General features: G+C 37.4%; 1 protein-coding gene across 9 annotated transcripts in view; it reads left to right on the forward strand.

Moving 5' to 3' along the window:
• The window catches only part of hdac5 (histone deacetylase 5), a 338,912-nt gene that overhangs the window by 287,170 nt on the left and 31,020 nt on the right, over positions 1-20,722 (forward strand). For 7 of the 9 annotated variants that reach the window (XM_072249379.1, XM_072249378.1, XM_072249377.1 and 4 more), the window contains 3 exons: positions 1,753-1,886; positions 5,175-5,295; positions 5,703-5,752. In XM_072249379.1, the coding sequence (XP_072105480.1) occupies positions 1,753-1,886; positions 5,175-5,295; positions 5,703-5,752 (305 nt within the window). Of the gene's footprint in view, positions 1-1,752; positions 1,887-3,368; positions 4,383-5,174; positions 5,296-5,702; positions 5,753-20,722 lie in introns of those variants that run through there. The other 2 variants (XM_072249380.1, XM_072249382.1) reach the window with 2 other exon arrangements.

Raw genomic sequence — 20,722 nt, forward strand, 5'->3', positions numbered from 1 at the left:
GTGCTGTACTGTACTGGGTTATGTCAAAGTGTGTTTTGGAAGACTGCAATAAACAAGATGACTAAGTGTTTACCAATTTAGGAGCATTGCAAGCTCTGTGCTATAGCAGGTAATAATGCCAATAATTCAATATGCAGCTAAAATTTGTGAAACTTGCATACTTGCCAAGGTGAAAATAATTTGGATATTCCCTCATCAGAAACCCAACATCAACGTCCTAGTTAGCATAGCTTTTTCCAGGCCTTAACTACCCAGGATATCCTTGCCATCTGGATAAGAGCTGATATGTTTTGTAATCTTTCACAATAAATGTAGTCTTGTTCTGGAGAAAGAAAACACGAGTTGGTGTGTAGCTGTTGAAATGTCAAGTAGAGTTACAAGAGTTTAGCCACAGACTCCCAGCAAGCTGGAAAAGAAGCAAAATTAAATGAGGTAGGCAAGGTAATGAAATTAAAGCTGTATCTTAAGTGTGTTGTGTGGAAATAATTCCTGAATGCGCAAATAATAGGATGTGAAAAGAAAATACTTATTAATGTGTGTTAGGAATAAAGCAAACGTGATTTTTTTTCTGAAAGATACATTATGGTACACTATTATGATTTATCCTGACGGTTGTAAGAGAGGGAGCTGAAAGTATTGTTAGAAGAGAATAAGGGCTATATTAAGACCTGCTTTTTTAGGTCATTGAACTTCTTCCAGAATAAACCCAACACCTAAGCATGACGATACTATTATTAAACATTAATCACTGACTGTAACACATTTCTCATAATAGTCTTCCCTCTTGTAGAGCCACAACAAAGCATGACAATGCAGAATGCAACCTGACACTCAAAGATGGACTCTCACTTTAGATAATCTCAGGTAGCTGCACGAAAGGAGGTAGCCACTTTGACGTGCACAAACAATGTCTGCTGACGGGTATGGAATTTTGACTTGGTAGAATAGACTTCCAGACATCACAACTGTCTATCAAGTTGCTTTTAGACCTGTATACTCCAGAGTTAGTTTGACAATATCTTTGCAATACAGTCTTCTAAAACTTGAAGGCTTTCATTACTTTTCTCTATCTTACGTTGGATACCTTGAAGCAATGAAAGAACTAATCAGAATCACTATTTTCTCTCAGTGGCCTAGTCATATGTTAGCACCCAGCAAGGCAGAAGTTCTTATTGTTGAACAAGTTATCTGTTGCATTTCGTGGGGAAGCTATTCTCCAAAATGGTCTTTGGCTATATGTTATGTTTCACTAAACAGTATATTATGACCTCCTTTAGCATCTGCATTATATGGCTTTCTCATGTTTTGTTTTATCAAGTTCCAAATAGTATCTCAATAGTCTATATACCCTTAAGTGTGTGTCTCTCTGTCCTCCGATGAGAAAGGGTGAATAACTGGATGAGTGGTTGTCAATATTGCCACATATACTATAAATTCAACAGTACTGTCTTGTTCTTCACCATCGTTTCTTCCGGTTTATAGTTCAATACAAAAGCAATATTGTTAACTTTGTATTGCTTAAAATCAAAGTACTTGATGCTAGGAAGCATCTGTGGAACAAGAAGCAGTCAATAAAATCTACAAATTGTGCACCAGCTATATTTAAATAGTGTCCCAGGTTGTTCATTAATCTGACCATCAATCTATATTATGTGACTGATTCATACATGTTGCACAGTTAAATAAGTAAGTAAAGTGAGTTACATGATGCTTTTAATCTTTCCTCTTTCTGTTAAATTTGCTCCTCTGTAGGTTTGGTTTATGATACATTTATGCTGAAACACCAGTGCACTTGTGGGAATACTAACAACCATCCCGAGCATGCAGGAAGAATACAGAGCATCTGGTCTAGGCTTCAGGAAACAGGGTTAATCAACAAGTGCGAGGTAAGAAAGCCAGGGGAACTGTTGACTATGGTTTATTCCTTCCAAAAATATGTTTGTACATTAGTTAAGTACAGTTTCCCAGAAGTGAATGAATAACAGAGGGTTGTTTCAATTTGCAAATGTTAGCATTTTAACTCTGACCCTGAAATAATCATTATGAACAAACAACCTGAATTTTATTTGAAGATTCTGTTTGCAGGCCAAAAAATCTCAAAACTGATTAATTTGGAAATGTGGACCTGCACCTGAAAAGGAGTGAAATGTACAACAACAGACAACACTGATCTAATCCAAAACTGAAATTTGATCAATGGTATTTTTCACTGTTTAAAGAAGTAACTGCTTTGCTCTATATATGATTTACTTTGCTTTGAATGACAATTTGCAGCTTTACTGGAATGGTCTATAATTGCACTTAAACGTTTTAAGTCTTGATCACTTCATTGGTTGTTGCAAATATCCACCTTGTGCAAAACTAAAAAGAAGACGAGGATCTTTTGAAAACCTTTGTTTAAGTTGTATTGGGCAACAAGAATGAGCAGTTGTGCAGTAAAACTTGTACATCAACTCGCCTCTTTCAGGATTAAGATTAGGATTGTCAATTACCAAATCGAATATGAACCTATTACCCCTCAGTCTATCTGTCAGTTCTTATGAATTGTCCAGCCAACTCTTTCGAGGCTGCAGAATCTGGCAAGAAATTCTAAGCTTCTAACTAACTATTTAATATCATTAAGTTTAAAATTACTAAAACTTGGAGAAGTACCAAGAAAACTTGCAAATTTCCATTATGAACTCAGTTGACAGGTCTGAAATGATGTGTAATCCAAATATCAAGACAAAACTGCAGCACCCACATAAAAATACAAATTTGGGAAAGAAGTGGCAAGCAAAAATAAAAGTTCAAAATCATCTGATATATCCTGGGTTAATGTACTGTAAAAATCCATCATCAATGGTTGTGTCCACTTCAACTAGCAACTTTGTGAAGACTTTTTGTGTTATACCGGTCATCACTTTCACAGTACCTGTGCCTGTCCCCAGTCCCCTGCTGAATACAGCACCATGTCTAAGGGCTGGATATAGTTTGTATCTAATTCTTCAGCATTACTTGGCTGTCATACATGGCTCAGGATTCCCAACCTGGATGGAAAAAGTATACAGAACAGCACAGGACATTACAGGCCCTTCAGCTCACAATGTTGTGCCAACCTTTTAACCTTCTCCAAGATCAGTCTAACTCTTTCCACTAGCATCATCCTCCGTTTTTTTTTATTGATGTGCCTATCTAAGAGTTTCTTGAAAGTCCCTGATGTATCTGTCTCCACCACAATCACTTACAGAGCAAATGGTTGTTTTTCTCTATTTCAGTTAATGGTAATGTTTTACCTAATTTCCAGCAGCTAAATATGTTTTAAATAACTTTTTTAAATATTTTAATTATCTGAATCAACTCTTTTTGAATGTCTCTAATTTTTTTAGGAACCATTGGAAAGGTCCTTGACAACATGAGCTATCAAAAGGTCACCAAGGTGTTCAGGGCCCAGTCACTACTCATGGGCCTCTGTTTCGCAGAGTGATTGCAGTGGGAAGACCTGGAACTTGATTTGTTTTGTGGGGCTCTGAGATAATGCATGGGGCAAAAGCAAGATGTGGGTCAGATTAAGCATAATCCTGCCGAGTGGTTTATCTTTATTACATAGTACAACCCCCCCCCCGGCTATCAATTCAAAATAAAGGCAGAATTGGGATAATGTAAATTGAGCATATTGTCCTGTACAACCTCAAGCCTGGAGTTTAAAATGTTTTTGAGTTGATGATTAAGATCTAATGAATGGTTTTAGTTTATTTCACAATATATAAAGAGACATAATGCAAAGATGCCCCATAAACTTATACAGGTAATAACATACAAAGCTTAAATGATGAGAAATGGAAGAAACATTCTTGGACAGTGAAGTTTAGATACCCTGCTATTGTGTCAATTAGGAAACCTGGCTGAGGTAGTGTGCTGTCACTTAGAGAATGTTCATATGTTTTATTTACGTACTTATGCAACATTTATTATATTAAATAACTGACATGAAGATCTGCAAATTAAAACTTGTTGCTTGCACTTTTTAGTATTTTGTCTGTTATTTGGACTACATAAATTCTGTTAGACTGAAACGTAAGATCCCTGTTGAAATCATTTTACAAATTTAGTTAATACATATACATCTTGATAATATGTGTTCTAGTTATATTTTGTAAATTATTCTTGTTCTGAGCAGAGTAACTAAGCTGTACATAAATGATATAGGAATAGTTGTAATTGTACTTTATCTTCATTATGAGAATTCATCACACAAGAATTTCACTAAAACACTATTAAAGACAGAACATTGGAAAGAGAAAATTGTATACTTTATATAAAAAAAAGTTGAGCAAATCTGTAAATGAAATTGACAGCACAACTTTGAAATAGTTTAAATTAAATTTAAGCGTTATTTGAATTAATATATATTTTGTAGTTTAACAAAAAGTTATTGTTCTACCCTTACGAAATTTTGATGTTCTATTTTGCAATAATTGCTATTCAGAAGCCATAACCAAAGGCAAAGGTCATTGTGCCGCAATTTAAAAATCTTGCTAACATTCCGCTCACAGCAGTGAATCTCAGAATGAATATTTATCAATAGATACACGCAATTGTTTTATCTGTTAGTGGAGAAAAGATGTGGCATTGATAGCTTGCAGGGCATGTCATAGTTTTAAATTTCTGATGTTTAACTATTAACAGGAAAACGGGGATGTAAAACAATCAACTTAGAAGTTTGAACCTGAAAGCATAATGAACTTTCAAAATCAACATAGAAGTGATGTGTTTAGTTGCGAGGTATCCATATACGCTATCTAATAAATGTCAAAACTAATACTTATGCTGCTGATGTCTCTGATTTATACATATTTATGGAACATGTTTGAAGCCATTATTCACAGGAAACAAATCAATTTGGAAACTTCTTCCTTGTATTTATTGTCATTGCCATTTCCCAGCCAGCAAATTTCTCATGTACAAACTAAATGATAATTCCTCTGATTCAGAGATTTTTCACTTTCTGATATCTCCAAAACCCTCACAAATTAAAAGCTTGCATGGCAAATATTCTAAATGTTAGAGACTACCTTGACCTTTAATTTAAAGGTATCCATTGGAATAAATTGCTAAAAGCTCCATATCTTATTATGGTAAGGAAATGCTGTTTCACACCTCAAAGAGTTAATATTCTGTACTTATTTTTGCAGCGGATCCGAGGTAGAAAAGCAACTTTGGATGAAATTCAAACTGTGCATTCAGAACATCACACATTATTGTATGGCACCAGCCCTCTGAACAGACAGAAACTAGACAGTAAGAAGTTGCTAGGTATGTATACCAATCCATAATTTGCACTTCATCAGTTAAAGGCCAAATGAAAAATAAACTTGACAAAAGATTAGCAGTTGAACTTCATTTTCATTGTCCATGTTAGGAGTTCTCTTTGCATCAAGTTTTTCATATTAGACTTACTTGCTGGTTTTAAAGAAGGCTGTTCCTATATGATTTCTTGTGCAGAATGAGCTTCTTACATTGTTGGGATACAAATGCTTGAAGGTTTATAAATTGGACACTTTGACAATTGAAAATACCTGAAAAGTAATATCATCTACTGACAGGCCTTGTATTCTAAATATTATTGAAGGATTTTATATTGCTTGTCAAGAAATGAAAGTGAACTCCTCTGTCAGCTTTCATCATTGACTGAAGAGTATTGTGTTGGAATGTTTGTCTAGGTCCTATTACACAGAAAATGTATGCCCTGCTACCCTGTGGTGGACTTGGGGTAAGTAAAACTAAGCACAATTCTTTGTTTTCTTTATATCTGATGTGGTTTAAGAGGGAATCACATAACGCTATGATTTGTCCCTTCAATTCTGCTTTTTATTCTTCACTTATAACTTTGGAAGCTGCTGCACCAGGATAAAATGTTTTGCATATTAGCAATTGAAACCTTGCAAACATTTTTGCAGAATGGAATGTGGAACGTTTGACTAGATCTTAAATTACAGCTTTTCATTTAACTCTTTCCAATTCAGTACCCAGAATATCGATTACATTGCATCCCATGTCTGCTGCAATTCGCTTTCTATGTTTTAAATTAGTGTCTGCAGAATTTTCTTTAGTTACTGTGGTTGAAGAATGGCCAATGCATAATATATAGAGAATATGATCATTTTTTTTGAAGCTTACTTTAAAATTCAAAGTAAACTTATTAACAAAGTACATGTATGTCACCATATACAAACCTGAGATTAATTTTCATGCAGGCATACTCAGTAAATTCATAATAGAATAACAGCCATAATAGAATCAATGAAAGACGACACCAACTTGGGCATTCAACTAGTGTGCAAAGGACAACAAACTGCAAATAGAAAAAGAGAGAAAGATAAATAAGCAATAAATATCGAAAACATGAGATAAAGAGTTCTTGAAAGTAAGTCCATGAGTTGTGGGAACATTTCAATGATGGGGCAAGTGAAATTACCCCTTCTATGCCATATTCAAAGCATTACATAAAATTGAGTCTGTATACTCTTATAATTCCTTTCAATGTTTTCATTTAAAATTTATTGATCGATGTTCCTTTTCATTTGCATTTATAAAGTGTTAAAAGACAATAATACTGATTATTTTTAGGCTTTTAGAATGATTCAAACTGCACATCAATATGTAATTATCATGCCAGGTTATCTCATTCAAGATCAGAATTTGCACTTTCAGCATCTACAGCAAGTTCTAAGCTGGCAGGGGCTAGCAAATCAGGCTCATTAACCGAAATTTCAGACCTAAAATATGTCATCTGCTGTGCTCTAAAAATTAGATTGGTGGGCCTTCCTCCTAATGATAGACATGATCATATACCCTGTCCACTTAAAAGATGCAGTTTCAGTCAAACCTATCAAAGTCAACTTTCGCCAGATTATTGTTTAATTTCATGCATTGCCTCCTTTCAAGTCTGATGGATATAAAGCAATCTTGAAAACGAATAAGTTCCTCGCACTAAATAGCAAAATTCTCTAAAGTGATGGCCTTTTCCATGCTCAACAATATTTCACATGACTCCTTCAATATCAAAGCCATAAACATCAATCCCAAAGATGAAAACCTCTTTAAAGTTACTGAAAGTGGTTAAAATAAAAGAGTGCAGAACAGATTTACAAGAATTTTGCCTGGACTAGGGGATCTGAGTTATAAGGAGAGGTTGGCCAGGCTAGGTCTTTATTCCTTGGAATGTAGGAGAATGAGGGATGACCTTGTATAAATGTTTAGAATTATGAGAGGTGTAGATAGGTTGTGTGGCAGTTGGAGATACGTCTCTACCAAAGGACGTACAAGGCACTCCTTTCCTCCGCTAGCCTGCAGGTCACCCTTGGGCGAGGTGTAGCACCTGTGAGCAGGGTCATGTGCAGCCATGAGAGCAGGTAGTGAATGGTTGTATGAGCAGCTGGGGCATATCACAATTCCTGGTTCTGTAACCACTGATAATGAAGGGATTTGTGCTTCCCCATGTCCTTGTAACCTAAGTGGCCTTTAAAAATGTTGAATATTAACTTGCACTTTTCAAGGCATCAGCATTAAACTTGAGGTAAAAAGGCTTGTTACCATGTTGTATTAAGCATGATCTCTATAGATAAAAGGTAAATCAATTGAGTGAAACTTTTCAGATTGCAACAAAGAATGGGAACAAGTTAGCAGGATCAATTTCAAATAGACTAAAATAAAATGTTTTATTATTTATGTAGTGAATATATTGTGTGCCTTTTCTAACAGAACTGCACTTATCTATGTTAGAGTAAGATGACGTGGCTGGACGTACACAGCAGGCCTCCATTAGAATTTCAGTCTTTATCTGAACTATTAATTAGTCTTTTTTTCCATTCAGTTTCTGTGAATATCAAAAATATTATAAATTTTCAACATTCATATTTCTTTATTATCTAATAAAGTTTATGGTATTTGTTCATTGAGGTGCAACATTTCCATTTTAATTGATACTATCCCTGTTGGATCAAATGCACTTATTTAACATAGTTATTAATATATTTTGGCCTTGTGACAAAATTTGTTCTTTTTTAAGTCAAGTAGTTCTCACTGTTACATTTTTGTTCTAAAAATGAATGTTTATCGTCATAGCTATACACAATAATAAATAAGATCATTAAGATGTCATTAAATCAGCTTAGGTCTTGAAATACATAATATTTACCATTTCATTTCAAATTGTGTGTGTACCAACCTTTCAATGAAGAGCATAATTTAATCAAAGTCAGTGCAAAACAGATTCTATTAATGAAAATTTTGAAAATTGCAATTCTGGAAATCTGTTTTAAAGCAAAAATGCTGGAAAGTATCAGCAGATCAGGAAGCATCTGTGTTAAAAGAAACTGTTAACATTTCAAGTCAAAGACTTCAAAGCTTTGTTGGTTGAACGTTTCCTGTATTTTTCTGTTTGTATTACTGTATATACTGTTGCTTTGACAAAGATTATTAGATGGTATGGTCTTGGAGATTACTTTTTGTTGAAAATAATCAAAGTTCACCTTTGAATCATCTTCAGCAATTTTCACTACGCAAAGGCAAAAGCTTAGGATGGTGCTTCAATTTTTAAAAAACATTCATTTTAAACCACATCACTTGCAGCGTTTCATCAGCTAAAAAAATGTGATGAATCTGTAAGACATCTGGGTTGCAAACAATGAACCCATTGCATGAGGGATTCAAAGCCTCAAGGCTTTGACATTTATGTATCTGCCAAACCACAAATAATTTTTAAAGCAGTTAAAGTAATATAAATCTGGATATGGATTTTTTGGCATAGTTTTCAAAATTTCCTTAGAACGTGTTGAATGATGTCTCTGACTTAGCAAGGCAATATAATAGACCAGGCAAACTGCATGCAGTAGGTTCAAAAGTGTTTTCTCTTTCTGAAATATCTTCTTCTTACTCTGCACCATAACCATGTTCCTTTCACAACTCTACAAATGAGACAGATCATGTTAAATTTCAAGCTACAGCAGCAAATGGATGTATGATGCACAAAGATATAAGACATTAAGCAGTGTTCCCTTCCAGCTTACTGGCTTCGTTACTTTGCTATTGGTCATAATGTACAAAATCGACAGATCATAGCTGGGAAATATTCTATCTCTCAAAGAGGCAGACCAAGTTTGTAGACCAGTTAATAACAGAGAATGTTATTAATGGAGAATGAACTAACAATACTCAGCAGGTCAGGCAGCAGATGTGGAGGGAGGAAAAGTTAGTTTCAAGTTGATAAACAATTGTCAGAGCTGGAAAAAGTTAAAAATCGAAGAGAGAGCAAACAAAATGTCTGTGATAGGGTACAACTCCTAAGACAATGAATGACACAAGTGCTGATGCTGCTGGCTGAGAAAGGGGTTGAAGCTTGTTCAGTCCTGAGAACTAGTTAGAAGGTAACAAGCAGCCGTAAAATCTGTTTTTAGTTTCTCCAATGTAGAAGAGGATACATTGTTCATAGTCATCTGACTGTACATATATACAACTAAGTGAAAGAATGTTCCTCGAGACCACAGTGCACCCACAAAGCGCATATCACACACAGCACATCAACCAAAACATTATCATAAGTCAATAAAATATAATTGAAAATGCATGTTTATGTACAGCACAAGTAAACAGTGTAGTAAATAGTAAACAGCTGACTGTCCTAGTGACAAGACCTTGGTGGTGGCAGGGTATTCATTAGTCTCAGCCTTAGGGATGAAAGTGTTGCCCAGTCTGGCAGTCCTAATCCTAATGCTCCTGTACCTCCTTCCTGACAGTAATGGGTCTAAGAGATTGTGGGATGGGTGGTAGGGATCCTCAATAATGCTTCTAGATCTTTGTCTGCAACATTCCAGGTAAATTACAAAAATAACGGGGAAGAGAAACCCCGATAATCCTCTCAGCATCTTTTGCAGTACTTTGTAAGGTCTTGCAGACGCCTTGCAGCTTCCATACCACACAGTGGTGTAGCCAGATAGGACACTCAATGGTCCTCCTGTGGAAAGTTATTAGAATGGGGACGGAGTTTTGCACACCTCAATCTTCTCAGAAAGCGTAGACACTGTTGTCCCTTCTTGACTTGTGAGGTGGTATTGTGGGTCCAGGTTAGATCATCTGTTATGTGCACACCAAGGACCTTTGTGGTCTTCGCTCTCTCCACAGCAAAGCCATTAATGTGCAATAGAGAGTGGTTGACTTGTGCCGCCTTGAAGTCCACAATCATCTTTGTCTTGTCCACGTTGAGACTCAGGTTGATGTTCTTGCACCATTTGACAAGCCTCTTTACTCTGTATGCCGACCCATCATTGTTGCTGATGAGGCCAACCACTGTTGTATCATCAATAAACTTGATGTGGTTTGAGCTGGATCTGGCAGTGCAGTCATGAGTCAGCAGTATTGGGCACACTGCCCTGGGGGCACCAGTGCTCAGTGTGATGGAGCTTGAAATGTTGCTGCCAATTTGAACTGTCTGGGGTATTTCCATCAAGAAATCCACGATTCAGTTACAGAGAGAGGTTTTGAGTACCATCAAGGACAGTTTACCTACCAGCCTCTGAGAAATGATCGTGTTAAACACTGAGCTGAAGTCGATGAACAGCATCTTGGCATATGCATCATTTTCTAGGTGGAACAGGATGGGTTGGAGGGCTGTGGTTGTAGCATCATCAGTGCACTGGTTTGAGCGGTAGGTGAACTGAAAAGGGTCCATTGTAGCTTTAAAGTGGGATTTTGTACGATCCATTATCAGCTGCCCAAAGAATTTCATGATTGTTGAAGTCAGTGCCACTGGGCTGTAATCATTTAGGCCAGTTACTGTTGCTGTCTTGGGCACCAGAATGATGGTGCCTACCTGGAAGTCTGCAGGGACAGTAGATTGTTTCAGAGATATATTAAAGACCTCATTAAGACCTCTATTAGCTGGGCTGCATAGTCCCTCAGCACCTGACCAAGCATGTTGTCTGGCCCTGCAACTTTACATGGGATCCTCCTCACCTTGACTGCTGCCTGAGAGGTTTCCTGTTCCTAGGGGGAGAGGAGTCTTTCCTCGATGTTGCATCATTCAGTGTGTCAAATTGTGCATAGAAGGCATTCGGCCTATCATGAAGAGAGCTGTCGCTGTCATTGAAGCGCAGGGTGGACTCTTAATTAGTTATGGTTTGTATGCCTTGCCACATGCACCGCGTGTCCTTGGTGTCACAAAGGTGTCTGTGAATTTTTTCTGTGTGTTCTCGCTTTGCCTTCCTGATGGCAGGGAGAACACAGCTCTTGACCTTAGAGTCATCCTGTCCCCCGATTGTGAGCATCAAATTGAAAGTAATAAATTATTGCTTCATCTGGAAGGTGTTCTGAAACCTCTTTAATCCCTTACTGTCTACCACATTTATTTGTTGTAAATTTTAAAAGGATCCTGGTTAGACTCTGAAGAGGTCTTTGAGTTGACTGTAGTAAAACGATGAGGCATTTTGTAAAAGCTCTACCATACGTTTTCACCCAGCAGCCACGCAGAATAACTCTGCTTATTCTCTATATTCTTTATTGCTCCCTTCAATGTTTCATTTAAAATTGATTGATCTATATCCTTTTTCAATAATCTTTCGCCCTTTAAAATATCTGAAATGGGCTGATTCTAGTTTAATCAGTTCCATTTCCCAAGGAAGATATAACAAGGGTGCTGAGGGGCTATGCAGCCCAGCTAACAGAGTAGGTTGTGCCTGAATGTAAAAGTACGTAGGTTTGAACTGAAACTGGCAAGTATCATTCTTGTTATGCTTGTGACAGCGTCTGCTCCATCAGCAGTCCAACCACTTCTCATTATTTAGTAGAAACTCATACCCCCATCTCAATATTATCAGTGACCAGAATCTCAACAGAAGGAGTAATATAAATACTGTAAAATAGGTCATAAACTGGGTACCCAGTGCTATGAATCAACTGCTAAATCTCAGCAGCCCTTATAGCAATTAGACATGAACACTTTGTTCAAATACTGCAGTTCAAGTAAGATTCCCTCCCAGCTCTACGACCTGAATTCCAATGCTGCCGGTGTGGAAAGTGTGTTTTCCCAGTGACTGTGTTAGTTTCCCTTGAATGCTTCTGTTTCCTCTATTAGCATATCCAAAAGACTTGCTAGTTAGTAGGTAATTTGCTAATGTAAATCATCACTCGTGTGGGTGAGTGGTGGATGAATCGGGAAGAAAGGATAGATTGAAGGGGAACACGTAATGGAATGGGATTGATGGGATTGCTCTGAAAACCGATTATAAACTCGGGTTAACTGGCCCTGTCGTAAGGCAAATGAATATGAATGCCATTCTTGAAAAAACAACTTGCATGATTAGCAAGTTATCCACCAACTTAAATATTCATTCTCCTCATGATGTGTCATGTTTACCCTGCAGCAACCTGTTAATATATTTTCAATCTACCATTCAAATCTGTGGCTTTTACCACCAAAACTAACAAGGGAGTGCTTGAGGAGAACACCACTTCCAGGTTTTCCTCCAAGTCATATCATTCCAATTTGGAAATATATCACTGATTTTTGTTTTCATTAGATACAAACACAGGAACCAAGTGTTGCTGTGGTAGTACCTGCACTTTAAGTGTGACAGTTAACAATATCTTTTCAAAAACTGTTACAGTTATCACTGCCAGTGGTAATTGCGTGTAATTCTCTGTACATTTTCAAGACTTGGGTATTCTGTAGTTCGCCTGCTAACTCAAGACATCATTTGCCAAAGCTATGGACGTGTCAACACAGTTCAGGTGGAATGCCCTACTCAATAGAAAAAGAATTCACACAGCTATGTTCTAAGAAGAACAATCAATTTAAATAAAAAGTACGAACCATTGAGCACATTTGCAGTGTCACAAATAACATTATTAAAAATGCCCAAGTGATATGGACTTTTAGTATTATTTGAAGAATAAAAGTATGCCAAGGCACTTGTTTGAATAGTACTATAGTTTTTTTACTTCTATATGGGGTGTCAGTTTAACAACTGGATGAGAGGAGAGTTTAATCACAAACGAGAAAATCTGCAGATGCTGGAAATCCAAGCAACACACAAAATGCTGGAGGAACATTTTGAGCCGAGACCCTTCATCAGGAGATTATTTTTCTCTCCAGTCCTGATGAAGGATCTAAGCCTGAAACATCGCCTGTACTCTTTTTCCATAAATGCTGCCTGGCCTGCTGAGTTCCTCCAGCATTTTGTGTGTGTTGATATGAGAGTTTGGCTTTGATTGATTACAAAAATACATGGAAAAAATTGACAGTTGATAGCATTAACATTTAAATATATACAAGTTACAGAAGAATTGCAGTTCTTTAAGGTGCAAAAACACAAAAAGGAAAGTGATTCATCTGTGGCTGACCAGAGAAATTAAATGTGGCATTGAATTGAAAGAAGAGGCTTACAAACTTGGCCACAAATGATAGTAGACCAGGAGATTGAGGGTATTGTGGAACTCATCAGAAAAGAGCCAAGGAATTTATAAAGGAAGACAAGATACAAATTGAGTATAGACTAGCAAAGATACATGCTCAAAAGGATTCTATAGAAGGAAGATATAACAAGAGAAAATGTGATACTCCTGCAGTTAATAGACAGGGTGGCTTGCAATGGGGTAAAAGAAAAGAAATTAAACAATTATTTTGTGTCTATCTTCACAGAAGATGCACAAAACTTGCCAGATAATGAGAATGAGGAATGGAAGGAAATGGCTATTTACTATTTAACAAAGGAGAGAGAGTAAACTACCAGCCCAGTAGCCCAGAATCTGTGGTTGGTAAAATGTTGGCATGGGTAGTGAAAGATGTAATAACAAAGCTCCATGGAAAGAAGAAAAGCATTGATCAGGGTCAACATTCATTTATGAAGGAAAAATAAGGGTTGATTTATCTGTTGGTGTTCTTTGAAGATATGACTAGTAGAGTAAATAAGAGGTAACCAGTAGATACCTGGAGGGCATTTAATAAAGTCCTGCGCAAGAAATTGATCAACAGTGTTTGACTACTAGAAATTAAGGGCCATGTACTTATTGAGAATTGGTTATTGAACAGAAAGCTGAGAAAAGGATTAAATGGATCCTTGTTAGGTTAGACAGACTAAGATCTAGTTGGAATCAGCAGGGATCAGTGTTTGCCTCCAGCAATTCATGATTTGTCTGAAGGGACAAATTGTTATATTTATAAATTCACTGATAACACTAAACTGGTTGGGATTATGAGTAGAGAACTTCAAGCGGATTTGGATGAACTACTTAAGTGAACAAAAACATGACAGATGAAACACCAGGTGGAAAAATGTGAGGTTATCCACTTTGATGCACAGAAAAGAAGAGTATCTGGTAAATTGTGAGAGATGAATAGGATTGATGTTCAAAGAGACCAAAGTACACAAGTTACTAAGACCAATATGCAGATGCAGCAGGCAATTAAGGACCAAATGGTTTCAGCCTTTCTAAGCAGAGGGTTTGATTCCAGAAGTAAGGACAACTTGCTTTAATTGTTTACAGCCCTGGTGAGATTCCATCTGAAGTATTGTCTAGTTTAGATCACCTTAGTTAAGAAAGGAAATAACATGCCAGAGGCATTGTGAAGGAGATTCACTTATCTAGTTTCAAGGATGGTGGGGTTGCCTTTTCAAGAGGGATTGAGTGCTGAGACTGTATTCTTTAGAATTCAGAGAACATGACAAGATCTCATTGAAATTTACATAATTTCTTAAGGGTTTCAAGAGTTAAATGCAGGGAGAATGATAAGCAGTGAGATGGAGAAATTTCTTGTCTTACAGTGATGAATTTCTGGATTTCTTTATCTGAAATGATTGTGAAAGCTCAGTTATTGTGATCGATAAAGTTCTGGGCATCAAGGAATCCATTTATTATGGTATCATGCTGAAGTACAATACCCATCATCTTGATGAATGGCAAGGTGTTCTCAAAGGGTAGAATGCGCCTCTTCCTGTTCCTGTTTATTATGTTCCTAAAATAGTTTTCACAGAGAATAACTCCAGTAGTTCAGCCCTTCACTGATTTGCTGACCCAGGGAAATTGCTGAATTGGAATGTAACTCTAAGACTTGATACCACTGAATCAAAGTATACACCACCCATATTGATTATGTGAAACTTATGCCAAATATTGTTGTAAACTTCAACAGAAGGAAAAATGTTGATGTGGCTTGACAAAAACAAGAAATGGACAGTGTGTGCTAAGTGAGCAGTAAATTTGTTGGTAACTACCATGAAAGAAAATGGTAAAAAAACAAATGGAACAGAAGGACCTGGAAAGGTTAAGATGAAATAATTTGCAAAGAGAAGAAATGGAAATAGGAAGATCAGACGTAAAGGAAAAAACAAATCTGGAGTTTAAAGCTCATGAAATAATACGAATGTTGCGTGGCTAGATTATGTAGGAGTAGATTTTAATGTCTTCAATGTGCAGCAGAAGATCAATTCAGCAAACATGTAAAAGTTCAGCCACAACTTGTTAGAAACATATCTGCTTCCTGTTTAATTTGATGTTCACTGTACCTGCTCTGGGGAAGCAGATTTGCAATTAACAAAGACTAATAAGGCATCATTCTTCAGATTTTGGGAGTCATTGAATTTAACAGCTGTCCACCAGATTTCACATGAGCATGGTTTCCTGATGCATTTTTATTTATGTTCAAAGCACAGTTTCCTTGAGAAACATTCACTTCTTCTAAACTAAAAGTTGAATTTGTTGTTTGGGAAAGCACTGAACTACTGTAGAACCATCCATTGGATCTCTCCAATGACAATGAAAGTCTACCCAGAAGTACCTTTATTTACTAAGAAGATTAGAGAAACAAAGTTAAAATGGCAGACTTACCTAAATCATGATCATTCAGAGCTTTATTCCAGCTGTTTTTTAAAAAAAAATACAAAAGTTACAATGACTTTGTAGTACTCTGAAATTTTAGACAAGCTATCTCATGGAATTGTTACTTGGTGTTGTAATAATGAGCATCTGGCTTCCAGTCATCCAATTGCCGACTGTCAGCCTATTGCCAGGAAATAACCTCGTCAAAGATCAAAATAACGGTCGACTATGATGGGGGAAAGATTTAAAGAGGACCTAAGGGGCATGTTTGTTGTACAGATAGTGGTGGGTGCATGGAATGAGCTGCCTGAGAAAGTGGTAGAGGCGGGTACAATTACAACATTCAAAAGACATTTAGTTGGATGAGTTCATGGATAGGAAAGGTTTTAAGGATTAATGTCCATATGCAGGCAAGTGGGACCAGCTCAGGAAAGCACCTTCGTTGGCATAGACAAGCTGGGTTAAAGGACCTGTTTCTGTGCTATATAACTCTAATTAAGACAGGATTTTTGCTTACATTCATGTCTGTGTGTACTTAGTTACCACAAATTACAATGATCAAAAAGTGGCACTGTTTCTCAAAAATGATATCCCTTTTAAAGCCTTAAATGGTATGAAGAATCAGCAAGATTTGGCAGTAATCTTATTACAATGCAAAGTCACAATTTAAACTTTTTTATTGTTTGATTTCTATTCTTTCACTACTGCTGTGCACACATTTTATTGAGAATGTCTTGACATCAGTTTATTTTCACACTGGAGGAGTGTCATTCACAGGTGACTGTTGATGTTGAAAGCCAACATTATATGATTGTTCTCCATGAGGAATCCACCGCCATCAGTACTTTATTTATGTGTGTCTGTGCTGTGCACAAATTATCCTCTAATGCTTTGCCTGATATTATTAACTACAGGTGTCCCCCGCTTTTCTAACATTCGCTTTACGAAACCTTGCTGTTACAAAAGACCTACATTAGTTCCCTGTTTTCGCTTTCAGAAGGTATTTTCACTGTTACGAAAAAAAAAAGCAGTGCGCGATAAAAAACCAGCGCACGCCCCGGGCAGCCGCTCTCTCTCGGATTCGGAACGGCATTCTCGCCGGCATTGCTTAAACACGTGCCTGTGAGCAGCCATTAGCAAAATGAGTTCTATGGTATCGGAAAAGCCTAAAAGAGCTCGTAAGGGTGTTACACTTAGCGTAAAACTAGACATAATTAAGCATTTTGATCGTGGTGAACAAAGTAAGGACAACGTGAGTTTGGCTTGTGGAAGGTGACAAAGATGATGTTAGAGGTTTTGGCATCCCATGACCAAGAACTGATAGATGAAGAGCTGATGCAATTGGAAGAAGAAAGGATAACAATGGAAACCGAATGCAGTAGCGAACTGAACGTGAAGCAACTGCATGAGATTTTCGCTGCAATGATAAAGTACGACTTTAATTTTGAAAGGGTACGTAGGTTTAGGGGATATTTGCAAGATGGTTTGAGTCCTTACAAAGAACTGTATGATAGAAAAATGTGCAAGGCTCAGCAGTCAAGCTAGCGTGCCACAGCAGACGACGAACCTCGACTTTCGAAATCGAGCCAGCCAGTCATAGGAGAAGATAAGCTGCCAGCTCCAATGGAAACAGGCGACAAGATGACACCCCAGTGTCCCACCACCCCAACTCCCAGGCCGCGGAGAGATACCGATTCACGGAGAATGCAGCAGTAGCCAGGAGACACACAGCACATCTTTAAGAAAAGAGCTGAAATAAACATGCTAATTAATTAGGTGCTGTCCGACAGGTAATTGTCAGCCCAGATCAGAGACGATGCAGTCGGAAATCGGCACTGATCTGGGCCGACAATTACATGCTGGGTGGCACCTAGTTAATTAGCATGTTTATTTCGGCTTTTTTCTTAAACATGTGCTGTGTGCCTCCCGGCTACCGCTGCACCCTTGCATGCTTCGCGGCAATGTATTGGTCAGCGGCCCGGAGGGTGGGGGCCACTGCACCACCCCAACCTGTGACGACTCAGTCTAACACACCATCATCAGTGTGCTCGGCGCTGAACCAATTCCGGTAAGTGATACTACACTGTACATACATTATTTCTACTTTATATCGGCTGTGTATTTTTACGTGTTATTTGGTATGATTTGGCAGCTTCATAGCTTAAAGGTTACTGGAGAGTGCTTGCGCCGTGTTTTTGCCAACAGCGCTTGTGTGAGATTTTCTGTGGACGGCGCTTGTGTGAGATTTTCGCTATGGAGAACAGTGCAGTAATGATTGTAGAAAAGTATTTCTACTTTATATAGGCTGTGTATTTATCATATCATTCCTGCTTTTACTATATGTTACTGTTATTTTAGGTTTTATGTGTTATTTGGCATGATTTGGTAGGTTGTTTTTGGGTCTGTGAATGCTCACAAAATTTTCCCATATAAATAAATGGTAATTGCTTCTTCGCTTTACGACATTTCGGCTTACGAACCATTTCATAGGAACGCTCTACCTTTGGATGGCGGGGGAAACCTGTATTCTCATACAAAATTGGTTTATAAATGGAGCCAAAATTGTACATTCCAAGCATTTTATTCCTGTCTGCAGGTGCAAAGTACCACTGAGCTCTATTTTTCCACTACAATTAAGTTGTATTTTTGATCGACACTGATATTCTTCTTTATTAAAACGTTTCCTTTGAATTATCTTCTTCCTGTAATTTCTAAATATCAGTTCAAATATAAAAATACTGCTAGAACTGCAAAAGTAACTAAGTGACTTAAAAGTAAAGTATGTAAGTTAACTAGATAGTTTGGAATTAGTTCGTTTATCTTTTGGAGATCGGGAGAAACTTTGCATAGTGTTTCCTTGAGAAATAGAAGCACCTGTAATACGGAGTTCGTGAAAGTAATATATTTCATGCACTAAATGTATTTTTTGCTTTTTAAATGGTTATTGATTATGTTGTGTTTTCATCAAGCAGGGGCTTATGGTACAGTCAGCAAAATCTTCAGTTTTTTTGGAGTGTAATAGGTTACATGACTTTTACCTGAATTTGTTGAAGTTTATGAATTATATGCCCTTATATTGGAAAAAAATAAACCTGAGGGAAATTAGAGTGTGACAGCTCTATGGAAAAACAAAAATAATGACAGATGCGGGAATTCAGAACTAAAAGTGGAAATTGCTGGAAATACCAGCAGGTTTGGCAGAATCTGGCAATCAGATAAGTTAACATTTCTGTTGGCCGACCTTTCATCAGAACTAAGAAAAATTAAATTCAAACATATTTTAAATTGCATCGGAGGAGGAGAAAACAAAAGGAATTTCTGTGATTAGCTAGAGAGCAAGAGAAAATAAATGACACAAGTGATTTGACTAGATAACACAACTGAGAGAAGCTGTTCAAGGCTTGTTAATAGCAGTGGTTGTGTCTGAGGAAAGTCTAAATAGGAGATAAATGCTCCTTGACCTGTTGGGTATTTGCACCATTCACCTTTATTTCAGATCTCCAGCAACTGTAGTGGTATCCATGGATCTAGTAAGTTGATGCAAAAACCCTTTTGATTCTTGAAGTTCATTGGGAAAAGAAATCTGCCATCCTCACCTGGTCTGGTCAAATGAAGCTCCAGACTCATTAATCAGATTGCTTCCTAACAGTCTTTCAGGAAAAGAGCAGTTGAAGATGAAGAGCAAATACTGACATTGTTACTGATGTCGCACCCTATGAATTAATAATTATGCTGAATTTCCTTTGGCATAAGGAGTGCTAAGACTTTAAGATGTTGCTCGGGTTGAGGATGTAGCTCGCCGAGCTGGCTTGTTAGCTTGCAGATGTTTCATTGCCCAGCTAGGCAACATCATCAGTGCAACTTCGAATGAAATGTTGGTTATCTACATTAACATCCTCAACCCGAGCTATAAATCTTTTCCAACATCTTAAAGACCCACAGGCGCAACAAGCTCAAACTTGCTTGTCAATGGGAAACCTTTGCTAGCTGGCAAAGCTCCACACAGGAACAATTCTATTTTCTTCACAATGTAGATCACCAACATTTCATTCAAAGTTGCATTGATGATGTTGCCTAGCTGGGTAACGAAACAGCTGCAAGTTAACAAGCCAGCTCAGCTACTCAATAACAGTGCTAAGACTTCTAGTATTTGTAAGCAGTATTCTTAAGCCAGCCATCAGAGAGTGTTTTTTGAAACTTTTAACAAGATACAACCAAACACGTGTTCTACCTAGAAATTTTCAATATCATTTATTGCAATGCTTCTCAAAAATGTGATTGCTCACACATGTATTTATGTTTTATTACTATTATTTTGGAGGCCTGTAGAATGCATCTGTGGTATTGGATTTGGTACTGGCTGACCTTTCAATCCAAAAACACTCCAGCATCAAGATTAGCAACTTTAGAGCATTGCCACATCTTACCCTTGCCTTTAGAGACCTGCTGCTCCGGTCACAGCTATGCTATAGTCTTCATTATACTTAACCATGCTTCTTCTCTCCTGGGCTTCAATATTTTATGTTGTGCAAACCTGTGCAAATTCAAAGCCCTACTGTTCATTTTATAATGAGGAAGACCCATTCACCCATCCCTTTGAGTTTACTGACCTATAAGCCCACAAACTATAAAAATTATGTCATATCCGTTCACTGCCTGGTTCTCAGTATTTCTGTGACTTGCATCAAATTTATATCGTCTCCCTAACTTTGCTTTCCTTCAATTCTAGTGTTCTTAGCTTCCCTCAGCCAACAATTCTTAACTTCCCTCAGCCAACAATTCTTAGCTGTGCTAGAGTTGTTGGAAACCTCAGCTTTGAAATTCTCTCACTTTCTGTCCAATAACATCTGAAATATGCATTCCAGCATTT

The sequence above is a fragment of the Mobula birostris genome, chromosome X, assembly GCF_030028105.1.
Source record: "Mobula birostris isolate sMobBir1 chromosome X, sMobBir1.hap1, whole genome shotgun sequence".
Lineage (NCBI taxonomy): Eukaryota > Metazoa > Chordata > Chondrichthyes > Myliobatiformes > Myliobatidae > Mobula > Mobula birostris.